The sequence below is a fragment of the Colossoma macropomum genome, unplaced genomic scaffold (assembly GCF_904425465.1).
Source record: "Colossoma macropomum unplaced genomic scaffold, Colossoma_macropomum, whole genome shotgun sequence".
In the NCBI taxonomy this organism is placed as follows: domain Eukaryota; kingdom Metazoa; phylum Chordata; class Actinopteri; order Characiformes; family Serrasalmidae; genus Colossoma; species Colossoma macropomum.
This window is the reverse complement of record NW_023494809.1, coordinates 14,660,081-14,681,431: the sequence shown is the minus strand read 5'-3', so window position 1 is coordinate 14,681,431 and position 21,351 is coordinate 14,660,081. Positions and strand designations below refer to the sequence as shown.

At 38.9% G+C, this 21,351-nt stretch overlaps 1 protein-coding gene across 1 annotated transcript in view; it reads right to left on the bottom strand.

Moving 5' to 3' along the window:
• Positions 1-21,351, bottom strand: part of LOC118798890 (nebulette-like) — a 203,600-nt gene that overhangs the window by 31,808 nt on the left and 150,441 nt on the right. The window contains exon 22 of the mRNA XM_036558502.1: positions 1,903-2,014. Coding sequence (XP_036414395.1) covers positions 1,903-2,014 — 112 coding nt within the window. The remainder of the gene's footprint in view (positions 1-1,902; positions 2,015-21,351) is intronic.

The window sequence follows — 21,351 nt, the reverse complement described above, 5'->3', positions numbered from 1 at the left end:
GCCCAGAGAAGGTGGCAGCATTTCTGGATCCTGTATATATATGCTTTCTTGTTTGCGTTTAACTGAGTTTTGACTTGCATTTGTGTCAGTGCCTTCTGAAGGCCCAAAGATCATGGCCAACAAATACTGGTTTTCGACCTTGTCCCTTGCACACAGAGATTTCTCCAGATTCTCTGAATCTTTTAATGATATGTACCATATATGATGAAAAGCAAAAGTTCTTTGGTATTTTACGTTGAGAAACTTTATTCTTGAATTGTTGCACTATTTGATCATGCAGTCATTCACAGAGTGGTGTACCCCTACTCATCTTTACTTCTGAAAGACGTACAACTTGTCGTTATATAGGTCGTGTTTGATTGGGTAACACTTTACATTAAGGGTACATGACCTGCCAGTAACATTTACTTATTAATAATTAATCAGAAAGTAATGAATCATTAATCAGGAACAAATGAATAAGTCATATATTAACCACAAGATTAAATTACTAATGCATTTACTGATGAATGAAGATGAAGGTAATAAAGGCTTTCTTCAGCATCTGAATTTATCAGGAATTCATGCGTTAATTAAGCATACAAAAAGAATGTTAGTACACAATGGCGTACTGCTAGAAGCTCTGTTAGTATCATCCTATTCAGTACAACAGGAGCTTGTAAATTAGCAGTTGAGTTCATCAGGTGTAGTAGATGGGGGAAAGCACAAAAATGTGCATAGAATTAAAGATTCTTATGACCCTAGGAGAAAGGCACTGCACTTTCCCTATTAATTATTAACTAATTTCCGAGGTTAATGGTAAATGTAGGATAGACCGTTTCCTCATGAGGCACTGTGTATCAACATATGAGTTAAAACATGTCATGTCATATTATTAACATGAAAGATTAATTAAAACTACGGCAACTGTCCCAAATGAGGACTAGTTGCAAAACGATATCAGTGTAAGTTTTTAATTTTGTTCAATAAACAGACACTAGGGTAGGCAGAAACAGATGAGGTAACATACGAAATCAAAAACAATAAACTCAAGACCTGACAGATAGAAACAGGCACATACAGCAAGATGAAGCAGAAGGACAAGATGATGAGAAGATGGAGCTCAGAAAAAACATAGTTGACTTTGATAGACACAATATTGTGTCAGAGGGATCTTGTGACAACAAACATTAATTAACACATGAATTCCTGATGAATTCAGATGTTGAAGAAAGCCTATATTACCTTTATCTTCATTCATTAGTGCATGCATTAGTAATTTAATCTTGTTGTTGTTAATATAAACTATTCATTTGTTCCTGCTCTGTCTTCTGTGCTGCTGTAACACCGCAAATTTCCCCGTTGTGGGATTAATAAAGGATTATCTTATCTTATCTCTTATTAATAATTAATTGCTTTCTGATTAGTTATTCATTAGTAAATGCCTTAAAATTACTGGCAGATTATGTACCCTTAAATGTAAAGTGTTACCTTTGTACTTTGGGACATGTGACCCCAAGGCCTAACTACTGTCCGCAATTCCCTATCTGTGATCCTTAGAGATTCTCTGTCAACTTGAACTATCCTCCTTAGCGTGCGTGGGGTCAGTATAGACATACATCCTCTTCCTGGCAGATTCCTAACATCTCTAGTTATTTTAAGCTTCTTAATTATTGCTCTAATAGTAGAAATGGGAATTTTCAACTGTTTATCTATTTTCTTGTAGCCATTTCCTGATTTGTGCAGCTCAACAAGCTTTTGCTGCACATAATTGTTATTTTCTCTGGCCTTTCTCATATTGATGGATGGATTTCTAAGGGTGCCAATAATTGAATTAATCGAATAAATTGAGCCGAGTTTGTTTTAAATACTATATATTATATCATAATACTGCAATTAAGAAACATAAAATTATTTACTGACCGACACCAATGCCTGCTGTTCGATCTGTTTCCAGTGCATGAATGTTTTGGTTTTCCAGTGCAGGAGTACAGCCCCTCCCACGCATCCAATCAAAGTCCTCATGGTACTTTGCCTGAAGGAAGAGAATGTGTGACCAATGTTAAAATGACAATAATTTTATTATAGATTATCCAATATATATGGTGTTTAAAGAAAAATGGTAAGGAATATTGGGCCTCCTGAAAACTTTATGTAGGGCTCCTTGCATTACTTCACTTGCCTTAGCATCACCTTAAAGCTTGCCAAAATTTTTACATCCCTACTCTTTATTTTGTCATAGGTCCAAAACTCCAACTTTTACTTAGCATGCACCAAGCTGTAAATATGAATATAAGCAACATGACTGCACATCAATATACTGTATTCAACTGGCTGAAATTCTGAAATGCCTCTTAAATGTGTTGCATCTTGGCTGTTGAAGCACAACTCTATAATGAACTGTTTAGGACAAATACATTATTCAACACCCAATAAAATCTCCACAAACCTACTAGTTTATCAACTACAGATCATTAAATTTAGCTGCGGAATTATGGAGATAATCTGGTTTTAATTTGTACTTGTACCCAGGCCAGAAGAGAAGAGGAGCCTAAAGACTGTCTTTAGCATACATAGCAGACACCACTTTATACTTCACTTTCACTTTTCATGTTAAACTCTTACTTTAAAGTGGCCAAGAGAACACAACATCTCATCACAAAAAAACTAAAGGTATGAGAGACAGAAATAAGGGTACCTTTCTTCAAAGTGTTTTGACAGGTCCAACTGACCAATCAGTGCATGTCACGTCATCAACCATGCCCCGAAATGTTGCATAAGCCCTGCCCCTTTATCAAATCATAAGCATGCACTTACGGTAAGTCCTGCTCCTTCAAACAATCTTTAGTGTGTGTTAGTTGAAAGTCCCGCCCAGGATGTCCCACCCCAGGATATACAGCCTTCCCACTCCTCAACCGTTTTTCCTGGAAACCATGCCCTTTCGTCAGTCAGCCATTTTCATGAAAACAGCAAACCTTCAACAGTTTATTATCCTCCAGTTTTGAATGGATAACCACCTACTCAACCACATCCTCAACTGTTATTTAATCTAGAAGCCCCACCCTCAACAGGTTTTAAATCTAGAACCTCCACCCCTCATCCATTTTTCTTCGGCCTCTTTGAGTTGCTAAAACGCTAAGCTCGATTTAAATTTTTCCGCCAAATTTCAAAAGATGCTGACAAATCAGGTGATCGTATTCATTCTTATCTGTAGGATTAAACTCTGCTCTTCAATCCATGAGACTCTGAGCACGAGTATTTAAGAGTTAGTGTTTTAAGAAAAGTAAATGAAGCCTAAGAGGCTAAGAAGGCAAGAGGCTATGGTGAACATTCTGGTTGCACCAAAAAAGCCAGTGAGAGCTCTGTGTAGATCGACTTTGCGAGTGAATGAGTTGGACAAGGTTCATGTGTGGTGACTATTGAACAGGAGCTAGTTTGGGTTCGTTTTTGACAAACAAAATGACAGTGGTACATAAATTACATATTGTCATTATTCTCCAATAAGATGGTCATTTAAATCAGCTTGCCATTGTTCATCATGTTTCTTTTCAATTTCACAGAAACAGGTTTATGGAGAGTGTTTGCATCCTGCGCAACTTACCAGTTTTTGACATAATTCATGTTCACCTTTTACCTATTTTCTCCACAATAGCTCTTTGCAAACTTTCAACTTCTCTGTCAGACCATGGGTCAGAGGATGTATAAGATATTTATTTCAACAACCTCAGTCATATTGGTGCACCTTTGCAATAATGGACAAAATGAGTTTGAGATTAACATTTTATTGTTGGGGTTTACAGTACCTTTGGGGGTGTGGCTTGATGACATGGCATGCTCTGATTGATCAGTTGGACCTGCCAAAACACTTTGATGAAAGATGCCCCCTAGTTCTCGCTGGTATGTTACACTAATGCTTTATGAGTGAACAACTCAAACATTGTAAATTTGCAATGGAGCATGGGCTTTGGTTTACACAGCTCTGTCAAAACAATTCCATTTGACAACTGCAGTTAGCCTATTATAGCATTAGCTTCAGTTATATTCTTCCAACCCCTCACAGCCCCCCTGCACACACACACAAATATGCATTTGGATAATGTGAAAAAAGAAATTAACTACCATTTAATTTGCTTCCAAACAAACACATACTTAAATATACCGTTATGAGGGCAAAACATGTATGTATAGCAAATATTAGTTTGTTTTTTTAGTACAGCAGAAATACTTATTAGTTTAAGTATACTCAAAAACTCAATCCTTCCCCACAACAGACTGAAAGCATGCCTTCAACATTGCTTTGAAGATTAAAATGAAAAGCCCAACCCACTGTTACCAGCAACAATGAGTACATGTTTAAAAAAGCACCACGGTTGTGTGCTACAATGAAGATGGTGGCTTGAGACTTGTGAATGTCACACAGCCTCCGAAACCCCTTGTAGATTCGGACTCAATCTCCCAGAATCCTCTGGGAGATCACATGACTTCTGATCTTCCCGTACTCAATATCCAAGGATCCTATGGGAAGTCACATGACGTCTCACGTGACACCGCGCTCCTATCAGCACTCTAGGTCTCCAGAGTTATATGAATCACCTGTGTTATGTGTCATATGATATAGTATATAAGCCCGGGCTTTAGCTTAGTAAAGGTATTGTATCCATTTTTGAGATCTACTCAGCGTTTATTCATTGTTGTATATTTCGTGTATGACCTTTGCTTATCGTTTTCTCGTCTCTGCCCTTTTTGCTCTGCCCTTTGGATTTGGTTGCATTTGTCTCTGATTTTGGATTATGACTACTTGCCTTTACCTTTGACCACGCTACTGCTTTTCCCTTTTTGGATTGTTGCCTTGTCTGATCTTTGTATCTTTCGTGTGCCTTCTGGATCTGATCTCTGCCTGGTTATCAACTACGACTTTGAACTCTGTTTCTATCAGTAAAGCCCTTTCTGTAAGTTACATCTGCGAGCATCTGACCGTGCTAGAAACCTTACAGTGAACTTGTGTCCAGCACTGTACATGAATGACCCTTTGTTTCCAGATCATGCTGATATTTCACCTGAAGTATACAAAATCACAAAAATAGATACATATGCCCACATACTCTCATACAGTGCATTCGGACAGTGACAATTTTGGTATATTTGCTCTGTACTCTGTATTGATCAAGAGATTGAAGTGCAAAATATCAGCTTGAATTCCAGGCTATGTCAGGGTTTGTATACCTTTCAATCAGAGGAAGTCCATTACTTTTTCATACATGTACAAACTACTTGGCTGTTCAAAGAGAAAAAAAGATTACATTCTTTAAAAATTAAAACATCACTAGCACACATGATAGCAAGTCATCAGGTAATTTAAATGGAATAACTGTGGTGATATTTGATTCATTTGATTTGATTAAACTGATATTTGATTCATTTATGCATATCTGCACCAGGTTTGGCACAAGACCTTCAAGTAGCACAGGACCTGATCCATTCAGGCTAGTTTCTTAATAGCATGTAGTGTAGCTACCCCTGTTATCGGCCACCTCAAAACAAAACATCAGGAATCTAAGCTAACTGTAAATAAATGAAAGCACTTTACTCACCCAAATCAATGTTTTTCGGGGGAGATACATGTGTAGATTAATGTCCAAGAGTCATTTGACATGATGAGAAAACAGTTTTTTCAATAATAACGTTTTTGTTTACTTTGACACTAGTATCGCTAGAATGATGGGGGTCACCCAATATCGGCCACCTCACTTCCAGTTTTCCGTAACTCATCTTTCAGCCTAAAATTCAGCGTATAAAATTGTGAAAAACATAAAATATTTGTATATATTTGTTAGTAAAATGTGACGTTATTGTATTGTTTTATTATTCAACTTGATTTGCTTGTTCAACTAAGTATAGAGCACAGCTCTTTGCTGTGTGCCTGATCAAATGAGAAATCGTGTTTATGCATCATTCCTACCAGATTCAGTGCTTTACAATGCTTCACAATGACGTTAAGTTTGTCCTCTGTGGGCACCCTTACGCCATATACGTAACACTACCATGGCGGCAAACCTTTTTTTTTTACCTCAGAGAAGAGCCTGAGCAATTTGTGGAGAGAGAGAGATGAAATGCGCAATACGCGCAAGTGGCCGATATTGGGGGACGGCCGATGTTAGGGGTAGTTAGTTTAAATATGATAATAATATTTTTTTTAGAAGCCACTGTCATGACACCTCACCATATGCCAGCTTCCTGTTTCCCAATGCATTAGTATTCAAGTAGCTAACTGCAAACACAGCGAAATATAAAAAGCATTTTATTAGCACTTCATTAAAACACAAGCTTGGATTCCACTTGTGCTGTTGTTGGATGTACTTCAGCAGCTTCATATGTCCATGACCTGTGGCCACTCAAAACTTTCAGGTTTTTCTTTGACTGTTTGTCTGCTGTTTACCCACTGCAACATTAAATTAAATAATACCTAGTCATGGAGAAAGCAAGAGGCAGAGTGTTTTTTAAAATTCAGGTGAAGAAGTGTTACTATGTGAATTAAAAAAACTTTCATTTCTTATTAGCATGATGTGCTACTGTAGCATAGTGATAGCATGATACGTCACCTAACATTGTGTAAGGTTTCTAACATCAGCTTTGTGAAACTAGCAGCATTTCAGCAGTTACGTAGGCCATTAACAAATTAACAACTACTTTTGCCCACTGCTGTCTTCTTTTGTTCACTAATCTTAAATATGTTTGCTTATTTAAGCCCATTTTGTTGTTACCATTCTCCACTTCATTGTTTGTTTTAGCTACATGTGATACTAAATCCAGAGAGTTAACAATAATAAAAAAAACAAGGATTTCCAGTCAGTTTCACTACAGTTGCTTGCCCTCTGCAACAGCTTCAACCTCATATTTTTTGCTTATTTTGAACAAATCTGCTGACACAAAGTAAACTGATGGTGCAAGGAAAACCTGCAGCGAAAAGAGAGGAAGACAGCCTGTCGCCTCTGAAGAAAAAACCCATGCTCACAATGCCAAGAGAAGACCTGGATGATGTCATTGCTTTGGCAAACAAGAAAGCACTACGCAAACAGCAAAGCAACCTTAAGACAACTATCAAGTCAGCAGTGACTGAAGTGTTAAATAGTATTCTTTTGCTGCAGTTACTCAGCTGCAACATACTGAAAGACAACATGCATGCTTTGACTAAAGAACTTCAGTTGTCCCACAGAACTGTACAAAATAACACAGCTAGATTTGACTCACAGCAGGCCATGGACTAATAAACAACAGGCTAATGATCTCCAGCATCAGGTTGACAAATTTCATGCTACAACAATCCAAATGGAGGACTACAGCAAGAAAATCTCATTTTCGGCCTGAAGGAAGGCACAGAAGGCTCTGACGCTATCAGCTTCCTCAGAATAATGCTACCAAAGTGGATTCCCTCACTGGGAGAATGGACCAATCAAATCAAGAGGTCACTCTGACTCTATGTGGGAAAAGAAAGGAACGCCAAACACCCACACAGTCTCATCTTCTAATTGCTGGATTACTCTGACTGCCAAGCCATTCTAAAAGTAGCCAGAGCCCAGCCAGTCCAACACGATGGCCAGTCTTTACTTTTCTTTTTACAGCAAAAACAACAATCAAAAGAATGGATTTTGCTCTAGTTTGCAAAAGGAGGGCTTCTCTTGGGCTCCAACCATTTTTGATCATCCAGCCCAGTTCAAAGTCACATACGAAGGCACCATACCATTAGCCCTTCAGTTAAAAGAAAGCTAACATCATATGGTGAAGTTCAGCATATGGTGAAGTTGCTACTGAACCCGCTATAATCAACAACGTTATGTAAAATCTTTTTATGGTAGCCTTTACTCCTCTGAATGCTCTCTAGAAAGAACAAAGTGCATGTCTTTCCTTCAAAGCCTAGATTGGACCAAACAGAGAGAGTTAATTTAGAGAGCCCCATACCATTAAAGGAGCATCATTAAATGGCAGAAAAATCACTCCAAAAAAGAAAAATCACCTGGTTTACCACTTGAATTCTATCTGTCATTTTGGTATCAGGTCTTTAATAATAGAGTCTATAAACTTTGCTATTAGACATAAGTCATTTTATAGAGATCAACGAAATGCAATTAAGCATAAGTCATTTTATAGAGATCAAAGAAATGAATTCTGTTCAATCAAAATATCCAGTTGAAAACTTGGATATTTTGATTGAACAGAACTGATTAAAGGTAGAATCGCATCTGCCAATGTCAGAAAGCTTCCAGATGGCTGCACTGTCCTTTCTAAAGTTGCTAAAAAAAACTTTCCAACATTTGACAGGTTGGAATGGAGTTATTTATGGCTGGTTTTGGATAGATTTGAATTTGGGCATAAATTCATATCATTGATAAAAACACTGTATGGTATATATAAAAGTTATCCAGAGCTCCACAAGACAGTTCAAGATAACTTTGTGAGGTGTGAGTCTTGGACTGCCACAGGCTGGGTGACAGGTCTCCTGCCTGTGGTCAGACCCAGTGACACCCCTAGAGGGAGGCAGAGAGCCACCTCTCAGTATTTAGAAACAACTGATCAACAAAAAATTAAGCTTTGTTATCTTGAGAAAACAAGAAAATGAGTTAAATGTGTTAAAGTAAAAAAATATTTAGGTTTACCTATCCCTTCTATCCCTATCCCTACCTACCCCCCCCCTTTCTGGAGCCTTTGGCTAGCCCCAAGTATCCAGGGCCCCTTTGCAATGGATGGCAGCCTATCGCAAGTCTGTCAATTACCAAGAACTGACATCCACTGGCCAATCATATCCTGGTCCTCTGCCAAGATTTGCTGACGTCACAGTATCTAGAGTACATAGCAATTGAGGCAGAATACTGAAATTAGCGCTTCTCGACAGCTCAAGTATTAGGTTTCATCTCCTTTGGTAAGTTTATTTAATACTTGAATGTCCATTCAACTTACAGACGATGTTCCCAATAATTTGCCAGTTCATGTTTAAAAAAATTGCCTAATAGCTGACTTGCTTGTTAGTTAATCCCATGTCAGCTTAAACCGCCTTCTAACTAGGTAGTTAAGATTTATATCTCTTCTCTGTCATTTAAGAACAGCCTTGGTTAACCAGGTAACTGCAATTGGCAGACATAAACATGTTCTGCAAGAAACTATCACAACTTCAGTCTCTATCAGTTCAGTTGCAAAGAGGGGTGGAGCCCAAAGAGCAGCACACTACTCCACCTGCCCAGCCAACCGAGGCCTCTGGGGGTGACCCCTTGCTTCAGGCAGCCCCCATCGTCATTCATTCTGAGCCACATCTCCTGGCCTGGAACAATGGAACATATTTTCTTTCTTGCCCAAAGCCCCGACATATGATGGTTTTTAAAATCGAAACTATTCTGTGCTGTGGTTTTGTTTACTCAAAATCTCCGTCATTTCCCCCCTTCTCACCCTTTACCGTGAACCTTAAATACATACATACATCATCTAAACCGCTTATCCTTCTGGGTCACGGTGGGGTTCTGGAGCCTATCCCAGCTGTCACTGGGCGGAAGGCAGAATACACCTGGACAGGTCGCAAGTCCATCGCAGGGCCCGTGAACCTTATAATTGATTAATTTGTTCAACATACCAAACAGTGAGTAATGCTGAATTACATATTATAAATGTTAAAGGGGTAAAATAATATCAAAATAAGTGAAGAAAAATGAATAAAATCAAAGAGTATAGTTAAAAACAAACCAAAAATCAAATCCATTAGCAAAGTAGTTCAAAGTAAAAGAAAAACAAAATAAAAATAAAATAAAAACCCAAATAGTCATTTCCCTCCTTAAATGATCATTGTTTGTGCATTGGAACCTGTTTGGCAGTGTAAACTATACTGCTAAACTCACTACAAATTTATCAGCCCAATTATCAGTCTGGTGAACTTTTTGTATAGGGGGTGAGCATAGCTGCATAAGGCATGGCAAATCCGGGTCTTCCTGGATATAAAGCTCCTCAGAGGTACTACACAAGCTCTTTAAGTCCCACATACTAGGTGTCCCAAGAAGGCCAATAAGCCCAAAAAGCCACACTTGGACCATTCCAGTCCCAGCTCTCAACCCCAAAGAGGCAACTGGTGTCTTGAACCCAACTTCTTGGATGTCAGCAGCCAGCATCAGCCTGAAAGCAAACCAGACCCTTGAAATAGTTAACAAACATATTTACTTGCCAATGTATTATTTCCAAAAACACAAACTAATGTCACTAAAGGATAGAATTAAACACCAAAATATCAAGAAAACTTAAAAAAAAGAATACACGGATTAATAGGCCATCACTCAGTCCTAATTAATTCCTTGAGCTGGTGCAACACAGCAAGTCACATGAAAGTTATTACTAGTTATAGGAGTTTCAACTTAACGTAACCCAGGAAAATATCCCATAATACTTCCCACAATGATAATCACGCTGCGTACCAAAGGTGTAACACAACACTCCAAAAATAACAAAACCACAGGAATAACCAATAGAATCATACCCATTCTTAATAAGATAGCTGTCCACTCACTAGAGAATAACCTTTTAAACTACCCCCCCCAGCAAATACAGAAGGACCTTTAGTATTTTCCACATGTTCATTCCTAAGTGCCCTTAATTGATCCATTATGTTTGTGTAATTACCTTTTACTGCTGTATGTATTGGAATGTAACCATTTTGCAAACTGATTTTGTAGTGCCATACGAGAAGTAGCATCTAGTTGTTGACCCAGCAATTCTAAAGCTTTGATGGTGTAATTTATGAACCTTTGTTGATTATACCAAATATAATTTATCCACTTGGCATTTTGTGATGTTTGAATACTTCAGAAAAATGCAGATAAACCTCCTAAGGCCGCATCTGACATGGCTTTAAACTCTGGTGGTACATTAACAGGAACACCTGCCCAATTTAGTGTTGGTTTGTTTTCTTGCCAAGAAATGTCTTTCTTATGTCTAGTTGTTATTTCTCCCCATGCAAATGTAAGAACAATCCCACTAAGAGTAAATGGAGCACACTTATCTGATAAGCATTGTAGTAGTTCTTATCCTTCTTACTAAATATGTCTGCTACAGGGTTAGATCCTACAGTAAAGTCTATGTCAAAGGTAACATTCCCTTTATTGTTTATTTGAATAGTGGCATTTAACTTTCTATCATATCTAATAGCAAAGCTATTAATCTCATTACCTTCTTCTAGACAAAAACAAAATGGATTATTTAATCCACCACCCTTAATTACCACAGGTGGAGCTGTAAAAGATTTGCTCATAGCTGTACATAGGAATCACCTGCTGGCAGTGAGTGATTATTTCTAAGGAGTAGCAAAAGAGAACACACATTATAGCCCATTGTTTATCCTGCTAGGTGTAACACTTGGTGCAGCACAATTAGGCTCTTGTGTACAATTGGAAATACCTGGAAACCACTGACAACAGCAAGACTGATTTGCATTTGCATGTCCCTTTTGTCTCTGTCCATTCATGCAACACCTTGAACTCATTCGGTGTCTCACGCAATCCTTGGCAAACTTTTTGGCTAGTAATTGGACAATGCTGTTCACAGTGCATGCCATTAGTCAAGTTCCAGGTTTGGCATGCAAGAAAGTATTCTGGTTACGCTCTTTTCATCCATTCATGAGAGTTCTGGATTTGATTGTGTGCACGTGAGTCATTTTTCAGACAGCGTGGTGGGTTGTATATCATGTAGAACATGCACATTGTCAGTCCCAGCAGAACACAAGTGATGAAAAAAAGCAAATGACAACAGCAAGAGATTGACGATTGTGTTTTCATGTTTCCTCACTTCAGTCATCCATGTCCGTGTCCACATCATCACCGTCCGATGGTGCTGGTGGTGTCTCTCAGTGGGCTTGGGCTCTTGTTCTTGGTCTGGAAGTTCCACTTGGTCCAGACTCTTGGGAGTCATCATCCTTGTGGATGTGTTCTTCTTGTTGTGCTGGTGGTTGTTCAGTTGCTGGTCTCGGCGCAGATGTTGCTCTGGAACAATGGTTTAGACAGACCCACACCTTTCGTCCTTCCACTTTAATTGCAATTGGAGTTGCTAGGACTACCTTGGCAGGACCCTCACGTCTTGGTTCAGTCCAGCCTCTTTTGAAGACCCTTATGTAGACATAGTCTCTGGGCAGCACTTGTTTGAGCTGATCTCTAATATCTGACTTTCTTCCCTCAGTGGCACCTTTCACATCATTGAAGATTTCTCTATGGATTTTAGTCAAACCTTTTACATATTTGTGTAACTCAGCTTGTAATTACTTGAGCTGAGGGCCTTTAGTAGGCCGTCAGAGATATGTTACAGGCATGGGGCGCCCTGTGAGCATTTCATAAGGGGTCAAATGAGTGATTCGATTGGTAGTCACTCTCATACTCATTAAAGCTAAAGGTAGAGCGTTAAGGCAATTTTCTGTCTGCTCGCTGCACATATCTTAGCAATTTTAGCTTTAAGAATTTCATTTTGACATTCAACTATGCCCTGCGATTATGGATGATATACACATCCCAATCTACATTTAATTATTAATTAATAATTAACATCTGTGTGATTATATCAATAACTTTATTAACAAAGTGTTGGCCATTGTCAGAACTAAATTTATGCCATATGCAAAGTAAGATGTTAATGTCCATAACAATTTTTCTTTCTTTGGACCTCTCTTTTTTCGACAGTAAGGTATATCTTAAGCTCTCTGCACCGCTCAAATTTAATTTCAGCCACTAAAGGGGATTTGACTATTTAATATTGTATTTTACAATGGAGCTAGATGTTTTTGTTCCAACACAGTTTGCACTTCATCCCAATTAAGCCATTTGGGTCAGCTGCCATAATTTTTCAATAATCAACACTGATGATTGCCAACTCTCTGCCTTCTACATCTTTGTAATTTTTCAAGCCAAAATTGAGTTTGAACACCTTGTGTCTCCATTACAAGTTGATTATCCATAAAATCACTGTGGACAATATTTTAATACAATCACTCTACTCTCTATTGAGGAACCGGGAGTTTTTTCATATACTTCGTCAGCCACACTTTATTTATGGAAATTAAATCAGGTCCTGTCCATATCTCAATTAACTTCCATTTTCGTTTATTAAATTCTCTATCACCGTTTACATTTACACTCATCACTGATATAGCTGTTACTGTCAGTTGCTTATATTTGACCTTACTTTTAAGTTTCATTTGTATTTTTAAATTCTGTATTTCAATCATTTAGTAGTTTACAGTTTCCTTTTCTTTCCCAACAGCAATTTTTTTTTATAGCTTCGAATGACAGCACTGGCACGTACTCACGCACAAGTGCGGCTGGTATTAAACTTATCTGGTCCTCTCTAACATATCTTCTCAATGTTGTAATACACATTTACACTTATGTAGAGAAGGAGCCTGTCTCTTAGTTTTCACATACCACTGCAGTCATATCTTCAGAAGTTTTTCTATTTTTTTTTTTTCTTTTTACAACTTTTTGTATGGCCACCCTTTCAGACAAAACACACAGACAAACATTTAACATTTATCTCTTAGCGCTTTTTCTCTCTAGCATGCTTTTTTTTCTCTTTGTCTCTATTATTTCTTCATCATCCCTTTTTTTCTCTGGCGCGCTTTTTCTTCATACACTGTTTTTTGTCAACCGACGGCTCACTCCAATCACTATATCATCTTCACAACATAAAACTACTTAATTTGTCCACCCGATTTTTTCTATTACTCCTTTTTATCCTTTTTTTTTTTCATTTTCCTCCCTTCTCATGCGGCTCACTACCTTTCTCACTGCACCTCAGTCATAAATCACTCTTAGAGCTATTTCAAGCGTCAGCGACCACATAACCCAGTGAACAAAGCCTGTTCCCACATTTAAAGCAGAGCTTTTAAAACTGATGTCTGCTTACCTTTTACTCTTAGCGCGCGCTTGTGGGCACTTTTTCACAGGGTCACAGGGTGGCGGTCCACTATTGATCTGGTGCTGATAACACAGCGGTCTTTCAGGTTCGTCACCTGTCCCCGCTACAGGGTCACCAATTATGTCAGGACCAAGAGCTATTTTCTTCCTTGCCCAAAGCCCTGACATATGATGGTTTTTAAAATCTAAACTATTCTGTGCTGTGGTTTTGTTCTAATTATTGTCTTAATCACTTACAAAAATAAACAAAAATAAAATAAACAAAAATAAAAAGGATATTGGACCAAAATAAAAGAAAGTAGAATAAAAGACTTCAGCCACTGAGTTCTTGTGGAAGGGAGAAAAAGTTTCTTCTTTATTACAGCATCAGGTGGCACAGGGTCTCGAGAGACCCAACAGCGCAAATACAGTATTACAAACAACAGTTTATATATAATTTATCTGGGGTAATGTGATATCCCCCCACCTTACTTCTCAAATTTTGATATTAGCTCATTCTCTAATAGGTGTATCTCTTCGTCCATCAATTGGCCATGGCATGATGAGCTCACTCCTAAAAACTGGCTTCAACAGGTTTTTACCAGTCTGCTCTACCTTTCAAGGTCAACTTGCCCCTCTCTTCACTGGGTCAGTAGGTACACACAGGCCTCTCTGTGAACCCAGCTGCTTTCCAGTGTCTACAATCTCCTATGCAGACAGTCTACGGCCTACCCTTTGTGAGAGAATTAATATTCTCTGTTAGGCAATACTTCCTATTTGGTTATTGATTACAACATGTAATCTATTTGATTATTGATTAAGGGAATATTTATTCAATATTCCCGTCAGTATCCTCCCCTCCCTTGCAACAAAATTTCCAGGGCCAGTTTCAGTGCACCCCTGAGGCCCAAAAGGCTTTTGAGAACCTCAAGCATAGACTGACCACAGCACCTGTGCTCCAATTAAAACATGCTGAAGCACCTTTTTGTCATGGAAGTGGACACCTCTGATGTAGGAGTGGGTGCTATCCTCTCACAAAGGTCTGGTCCTGACCAGAAACTCCATCCTTGTGCTTTCTACCCATGTGGAAAAATACATATTCCAAATGTATTTTTCAAATATGCTTTTGCAATGTATGAAAACTGCCAAAAATGTATTTGTTAAATATATTTTTTAAATGCATTTATTTGTATTTGTTCTTCTATTCTTTCAATTGTATGTACAGTGGTGTGAAAAAGTGTTTGCCCCCTTCCTGATTTCTTATTCTTTTGCATGTTTGTCACACTTAAATGTTTCAGATCACCAAACAAATTTAAATATTAGACAAAGATAACACAAGTAAACACAAAACGCAGTTTATAAATGAAGATCTTTATTATTAAGGGAAAAAGAAATCCAAACCTACAGGGCCCTGTGTGAAAAAGTGATTGCCCCCTAAACCTAATAACTGGTTGGGCCACCCTTAGCAGCAACAACTGCAATCAAGCGTTTGCGATAACTGCCAATGAGTCGTTTACAGCGCTGTGGAGGAATTTTGGCCCACTCATCTTTGCAGAATTGTTGTAATTCAGCCACATTGGAGGGTTTCCGAGCATGAACCGCCTTTTTAAGGTCATGCCACAGCATCTCAATTGGATTCAGGTCAGGACTTTGACTAGGCCACTCCAAAGTCTTAATTTTGTTTTTCTTAAGCCATTCAGAGGCGGACTTTTGGACTGGTGTGTTTTGGATCATTGTCCTGCTGCAGAACCCAAGTGTGCTTCAGCTTGACACAAACAGATGGTCAGACATTCTCCTTCAGGATTTTTTGGTAGACAGCAGAATTCATGGTTCCATTTACCACAGCAGGTCTTCCAGGTCCTGAAGCAGCAAAACAGCCCCAAACCATTACACTACCACCACCATATTTTACTGTTGGTATGATGTTCCTTTTCTGAAATGCTGTGTCAATTCTATGTCAGATGTAATGGGACATACACCTTCTAAAAAGTTCAACTTTTGTCTCATCAGTCCACAGAATATTCTCCCAAAAGTCTTGGGGATCATCAAGATGTTTTATGGCAAAACTGAGACAAGGCTTTATGTTCTTTTTGCTCAGCAGTGGTTTTCGTCTTGGAACTCTGCCATGCAGGCCATTTTTGCCCAGTCTCTTTCTTATGGTGGAGTCATGAACACTGACTTTAACTGAGGCAAGTGAGGCCTGCAGTTCTTTGGATGTTGTTGTGGGGTCTTTTGTGACCTCTTGGATGAGTCGTCGCTGCGCTCTTGGGGTAATTTTGGTCGACTGGCCACTCCTGGGAAGGTTCACTACTGTTCCATGTTTTCGCCATTTGTGGATAATGGCTCTCACTGTGGTTTGCTGGAGTCCTAAAGGTATAGAAATGGCTTTATAACCTTTTCCAGACTGACAGATCTCAATTACTTTGTTTTTCCATTTGTTCCTGAATTTCTTTGGATCGCAGCATGACGTCTAGCTTTTGAGGATCTTTTGGTCTACTTCACTTTGTCAGGCAGGTCCTTTTTAAGTTATTTCTTGATTGAGAACAGGTGTGGCAGTAATCAGGCCTGGGTGTGGCTAGGAAAATTGAACTCAGCTTTCCAAAGATGTGATAAACCACAGTTAATTTATGTTTTAAGGGGGGTCATCACTTTTTCACACAGGGCCCTGTAGGTTTGGATTTCTTTTTCCCTTAATGATAAAGATCTTCATTTATAAACTGCATTTTGTGTTTACTTGTGTTATCTTTGTCTAATATTTAAATTTGTTTGGTGATCTGAAACATTTAAGTGTGACAAACATGCAAAAGAATAAGAAATCAGGAAGGGGGCAAACACTTTTTCACACCACTGTAGTTTTAACAAAGGTTACAGCTATAACTAAATGTACATGAACTGAATAAGCAGTACTGACTTGCACTGTGGTTTGCATTAACCATACATGCACGTGGTAAGACACAAAATGTATTTTAAATGAACAGGATGTCAAATCATAGCAATTTTCACTATGTATTAATACCTACAACACTTGTTTTTGTCATGTTAAAAATTTATTTGCTAATATTTAAAACTAAGATACTGGAATCCAAATTCATTTCAAAAGGTATTCCAAACAGCAAAGTGCACTAGACATGTATTTTGGCTATTTTCACACATTTATTATTGTATGGTACATTTCTATGTGTAATACATCCTCATACATGTTAAAATAAGTGTATTTTAAAATATATTTGGTCAATTTGGCAATATACTTATATTATATAGTAACAAGTAGCAAACCATAACCTTGTTAAGTAATTAACAAGGTTAATTACTTTGTTAATTCTCTTCTTGTTACGTCTTTTCTTGAGTGCCTTTGCTGCTGTAGCACTGCGAATTCCCTCGTTATGGGGCTGATTATCTTTTCTTATCTTATTCTGAAATACATTTTAGTGTTAGGAATGCATTTCAGAATGAACTGCAATGTATTTGAAATGTATTTTGAATATATTAAAATACATGTCCATATAATTTTTTCCATATGGGTACCCCTATAGGCTTACCCCTGAGGAACATAATTATAATATTCGGAATCCCAGTCACTTCTCTTTCCATAGTAAGAAGTGGAAGTAGGGGTTCCCATCTCTGAGCAGCTGGTATGATGAGGACGAGCTTGGAAAAAAAGCACACACCACACTCCTAGCTACATCTTAAGGTCGCAAGGTAGTTGTCAACCGCTGTAGAAGACTAGGACTCTCCTCCTGCCCAGGGCAAAGAGTGTGGCTGTCATCCAAGGATCTGCTAAGGTGCTCAGATGAGTTAACCCGGTCTCGTACCAGCTACTTTTGCCCGGGTCTATGCAGGTAAACCCAACATTTCTTGTTGCCTGCCAGTCCTGTGCAGTCCCTTCTTGCCTACTGTATAACTCCTAGCCCCACTTTTGGTTGTGGGAGCACCTGCCTATAGAATCAGGTGCATTCTAGACTCACAGTGAGTCCGAGGCAGGATGCAGTCCCTGGTGGACTGGGAAGAGTATGATCCAGAGAAAGTATCCTGGGTTGGTTACAGCTCGATATATTTTGGACCCTGAAAATTATAGATGATCTCAAGACAAGGGGCACTTTCCTCGTACAGTTACAAGGTAGAATGACAACATTAAAAATTAATTTACATTTTCATCTCCGGTTTCCTTCATCTCAGCTTCCCCCCGCTTGTTGCTACTCGGTGACTTTAATATTCATATTAATGTTCTTACTAGTAAATATGTGACTGATTTTCTGTCTCTCCTTGAGTGTTTTCTCTTCACTCAGCATGTTGACTTTCCCACTCATGACAGAGGCCACACTCTTGACCTAGTCTGCAGGTCTGTACAGATTCTAAATCTCCATTCTCTTCTGTTTACATTATCATAAGCTTATTCTGTATGCTGTCCCTGCTAGTGTAACTCATCAGTCAGTGAAAAGACTTTTCGTAGTATTAAATCTGTTGACCCTCTTTCTCGTATCCCGCATATTTTTAGGGCTTTTCCACTCCATTATGCCCCTCTTTCTTCCGAGGAACATGCTACAATGCTGAATTTGTCTCTCTCTGAGTCCCTCAATGCAGTAGCCCCTATGAGAACCAAAGCCGTTTCTTTTACACTTCTGCACCTTGGTACATTATTGAACTTCGTACCATGAAGCAGGCTTGTCGTCAACTTGAAAGGCTGTACAAAAAATCTAAACTTTACAGTGCATGCTGATGCTTATAAGGAACTTTTCTGTGCTTACAGAGATGCACTATGCACTGCTAAATCTAGCTATCTTTCTAGTCTTTTTAACAGGCCAAACTCAAACTCCCACCATCTATTTTCAACCATCTCTAAGCTTTTCAAACCCCCAGTAGGCATTGTGGCACCTTCCTCTGAACTCTGTAACTTATTCTTACATTTCTTTGAAAGTAAAAAAAATATCTAAAATCAACAACTCTCTTATGGTCTCCTCCCCTAAAACCTTCTTTTCCTCTCCTTCAAACACCCAGCCTCTAGACTCACCCTGCTTCCCTGCTTTCAACCCTGTTACTGAGTCTCTTGTTAGTGAAATCATTCCAAATTCTAAAAGTACAATCTGTTCCCTTGACCCCCTCCCCACATCACTAGTCAAAGCATATATGTCTGCTCTGGTCCCCCATCTCACTTCTATCACTAACCAGTCATTGTCTTCTGGCCATGTTCCCTCGGTTACGCTAGTCCTTAAAAAACCTGGCCTTGACATCTAACTTTAATAACTTTCGTCCCATCTCAAATCTCCCATTCTTATTGAAAGCCCTCGAGTAAGTTGTCGCAATACAGCTCAAAGATTACTTGGAAACTAATAATCTTTTAGATCCTTTCCAGTCTCGTTTTTGGCCACATCATAGCACTGAAACAGCTTTGGTCGAGGTTGTTAATGATCTGCTGTTGACAGCTGATGCCGGTGCTATTAGCATTCTCGTGCTGCTTGATTTAAGCGCTGCATTTGACACCGTTAACCATTCCATCCTCCTCTCTTGACTGAGTGAGCTGGGTATTGTAGGCTCTGCTCTTGACTGGTTCACTTCCTATCTAACAGATCGTAAACAGTTTGTTACTCTCTCTGGGCATCATTCCTCCACTTCCACTGTCAGCCAAGGGGTCCTGCAAGGTTCTGTACTTGGCCCATTATTATTTATTATTTACATGCTCCCTCTTGGCAAGATTATTCGACATTTTAACCTTGACTTTCATCGGATGACATTCAGATTTATCTTCGGACAAATTCGCCCATTAACCCCCTCTTGGCAATTTGGAATTGTGCATTACTCTCTAATGCTAAACAGTAATAAGACTGGACTCATTCTCATTAGTTCTAAATCTGCACTCAATAAAACTGGCCCCCTCACTCTCTCAACTGATGATGTTGTTTTGTCTCCCTCCTCTGTGGTCCCTAATCTGGGTGTCATCCTCGACGCCTCACTTAAACTCGACTCTCATGTCAGCTCCCTTGTTAAAACCTCTTTCTTTCACTTACGCAATATAGCAAAAATCCTACCATCTCTGTCCCAGTCAGCTGCTGAAACTCTCATTCATGCTTTAATTTCTAGCTGTCTAGGTTATTGCAATTCTCTTCTTGCAGGCATCGGCTCCTCATCACTTCGTAAACTCCAGACAGTTCAAAACTCTTTTGCACCTCTCCTCACTTACACCCTGTCACATCACCACATTACACCTTTTCTCCAAAACCTCCATTGGCTGTTTCAGTTTCAGTTTAAGATCCCTCTTCTCACTTACAAAGCTCTCAACAATCTTGCTCCTTCCTCTCTCTCTGATCTTCTCCAACCCTACAAGCCTAAGCGCACTCTCCGTTCTTCTACCGCTGGTCTGCTTACCATTCCCTCCTCTAAAATCCACAGCTTTGGTGATCGTGCATTTTCCAGAGTAGCCCCGCGCCTATGGAACTCTCTCCCTTCTCATATTCAGCAGTCTAATTCTCTGTCCTCATTTGAATCCAACCTTAAAATACATCTGTTCTATCTTGCATACAACCTTCCCCTGTCTTAAACTACTCATGCTCAACTGCTCATGTCAGTTCATCATCTGTGCTGTGAACATGTATCTCTGTCTCTGCTGTGTCATCTGTTTGTATATTGTTATGTATTTGTTTCTTGTGCCACTAATCTGTTTGTGTTACTAAACTGTAATCTGTACGCGTCTTTTGGCCCTAGAAAAGTGCTATACAAATGTGCTATACAAATTATCACTACTTAGCTTTTCCAATTACATCTATGCATGTCCCTTGGCGGGCGACAGAGGCAGCACGTGTAAAACCACATAGGCTGGAGGATCTATTATGTATATGTATGGGGCACAGAAATTATCATTTAAGATATGGGAGCATCATTACCAACTTGATGTATGGCATAAAATAGAAAAGATCACAACAGTTAAATTTTATCAAGCGCCTCCTCTATGGAATAATCATCATTTTCAGTCAGGTGGTAAACTGGTTACATTCCACCTTGGATCTCAAAAGGAGTGTTTGTTATTGTGGATATCTTTAGCAGCACAAGACTATACTCATTTCAAGATTTAAAGGAGAAATACAACTTACCATGCACCTCATATTTTCTTCATTTGGGGTGAATAAGATCAGCAATGAAAGCATATGGGGAACCACTGTCTCAACACCCCTTAGAGGAGTGGATTAGTCCTAGGAAGTGCTTCAAAGGACTAGTAACTCATATATGTAATTTGTTGATGGATTGTTCTATTGGGAGTGGAAAAAATACGGAACAGAGAACTTTATAGTCTATGCCTGGAACCTAATGGGAAAACTATATGGACAAACATGAACACCACCTCCAAAAACCTTGCACATCAGCTTATTCATTATAAGATGATTCACAGATTATACATCACTCCCTATAAATGTTTTGAGATGACACTACTACTGCTATATTGCCTCCCTCGAGTGCACTATGACTTGACTTAATGCGA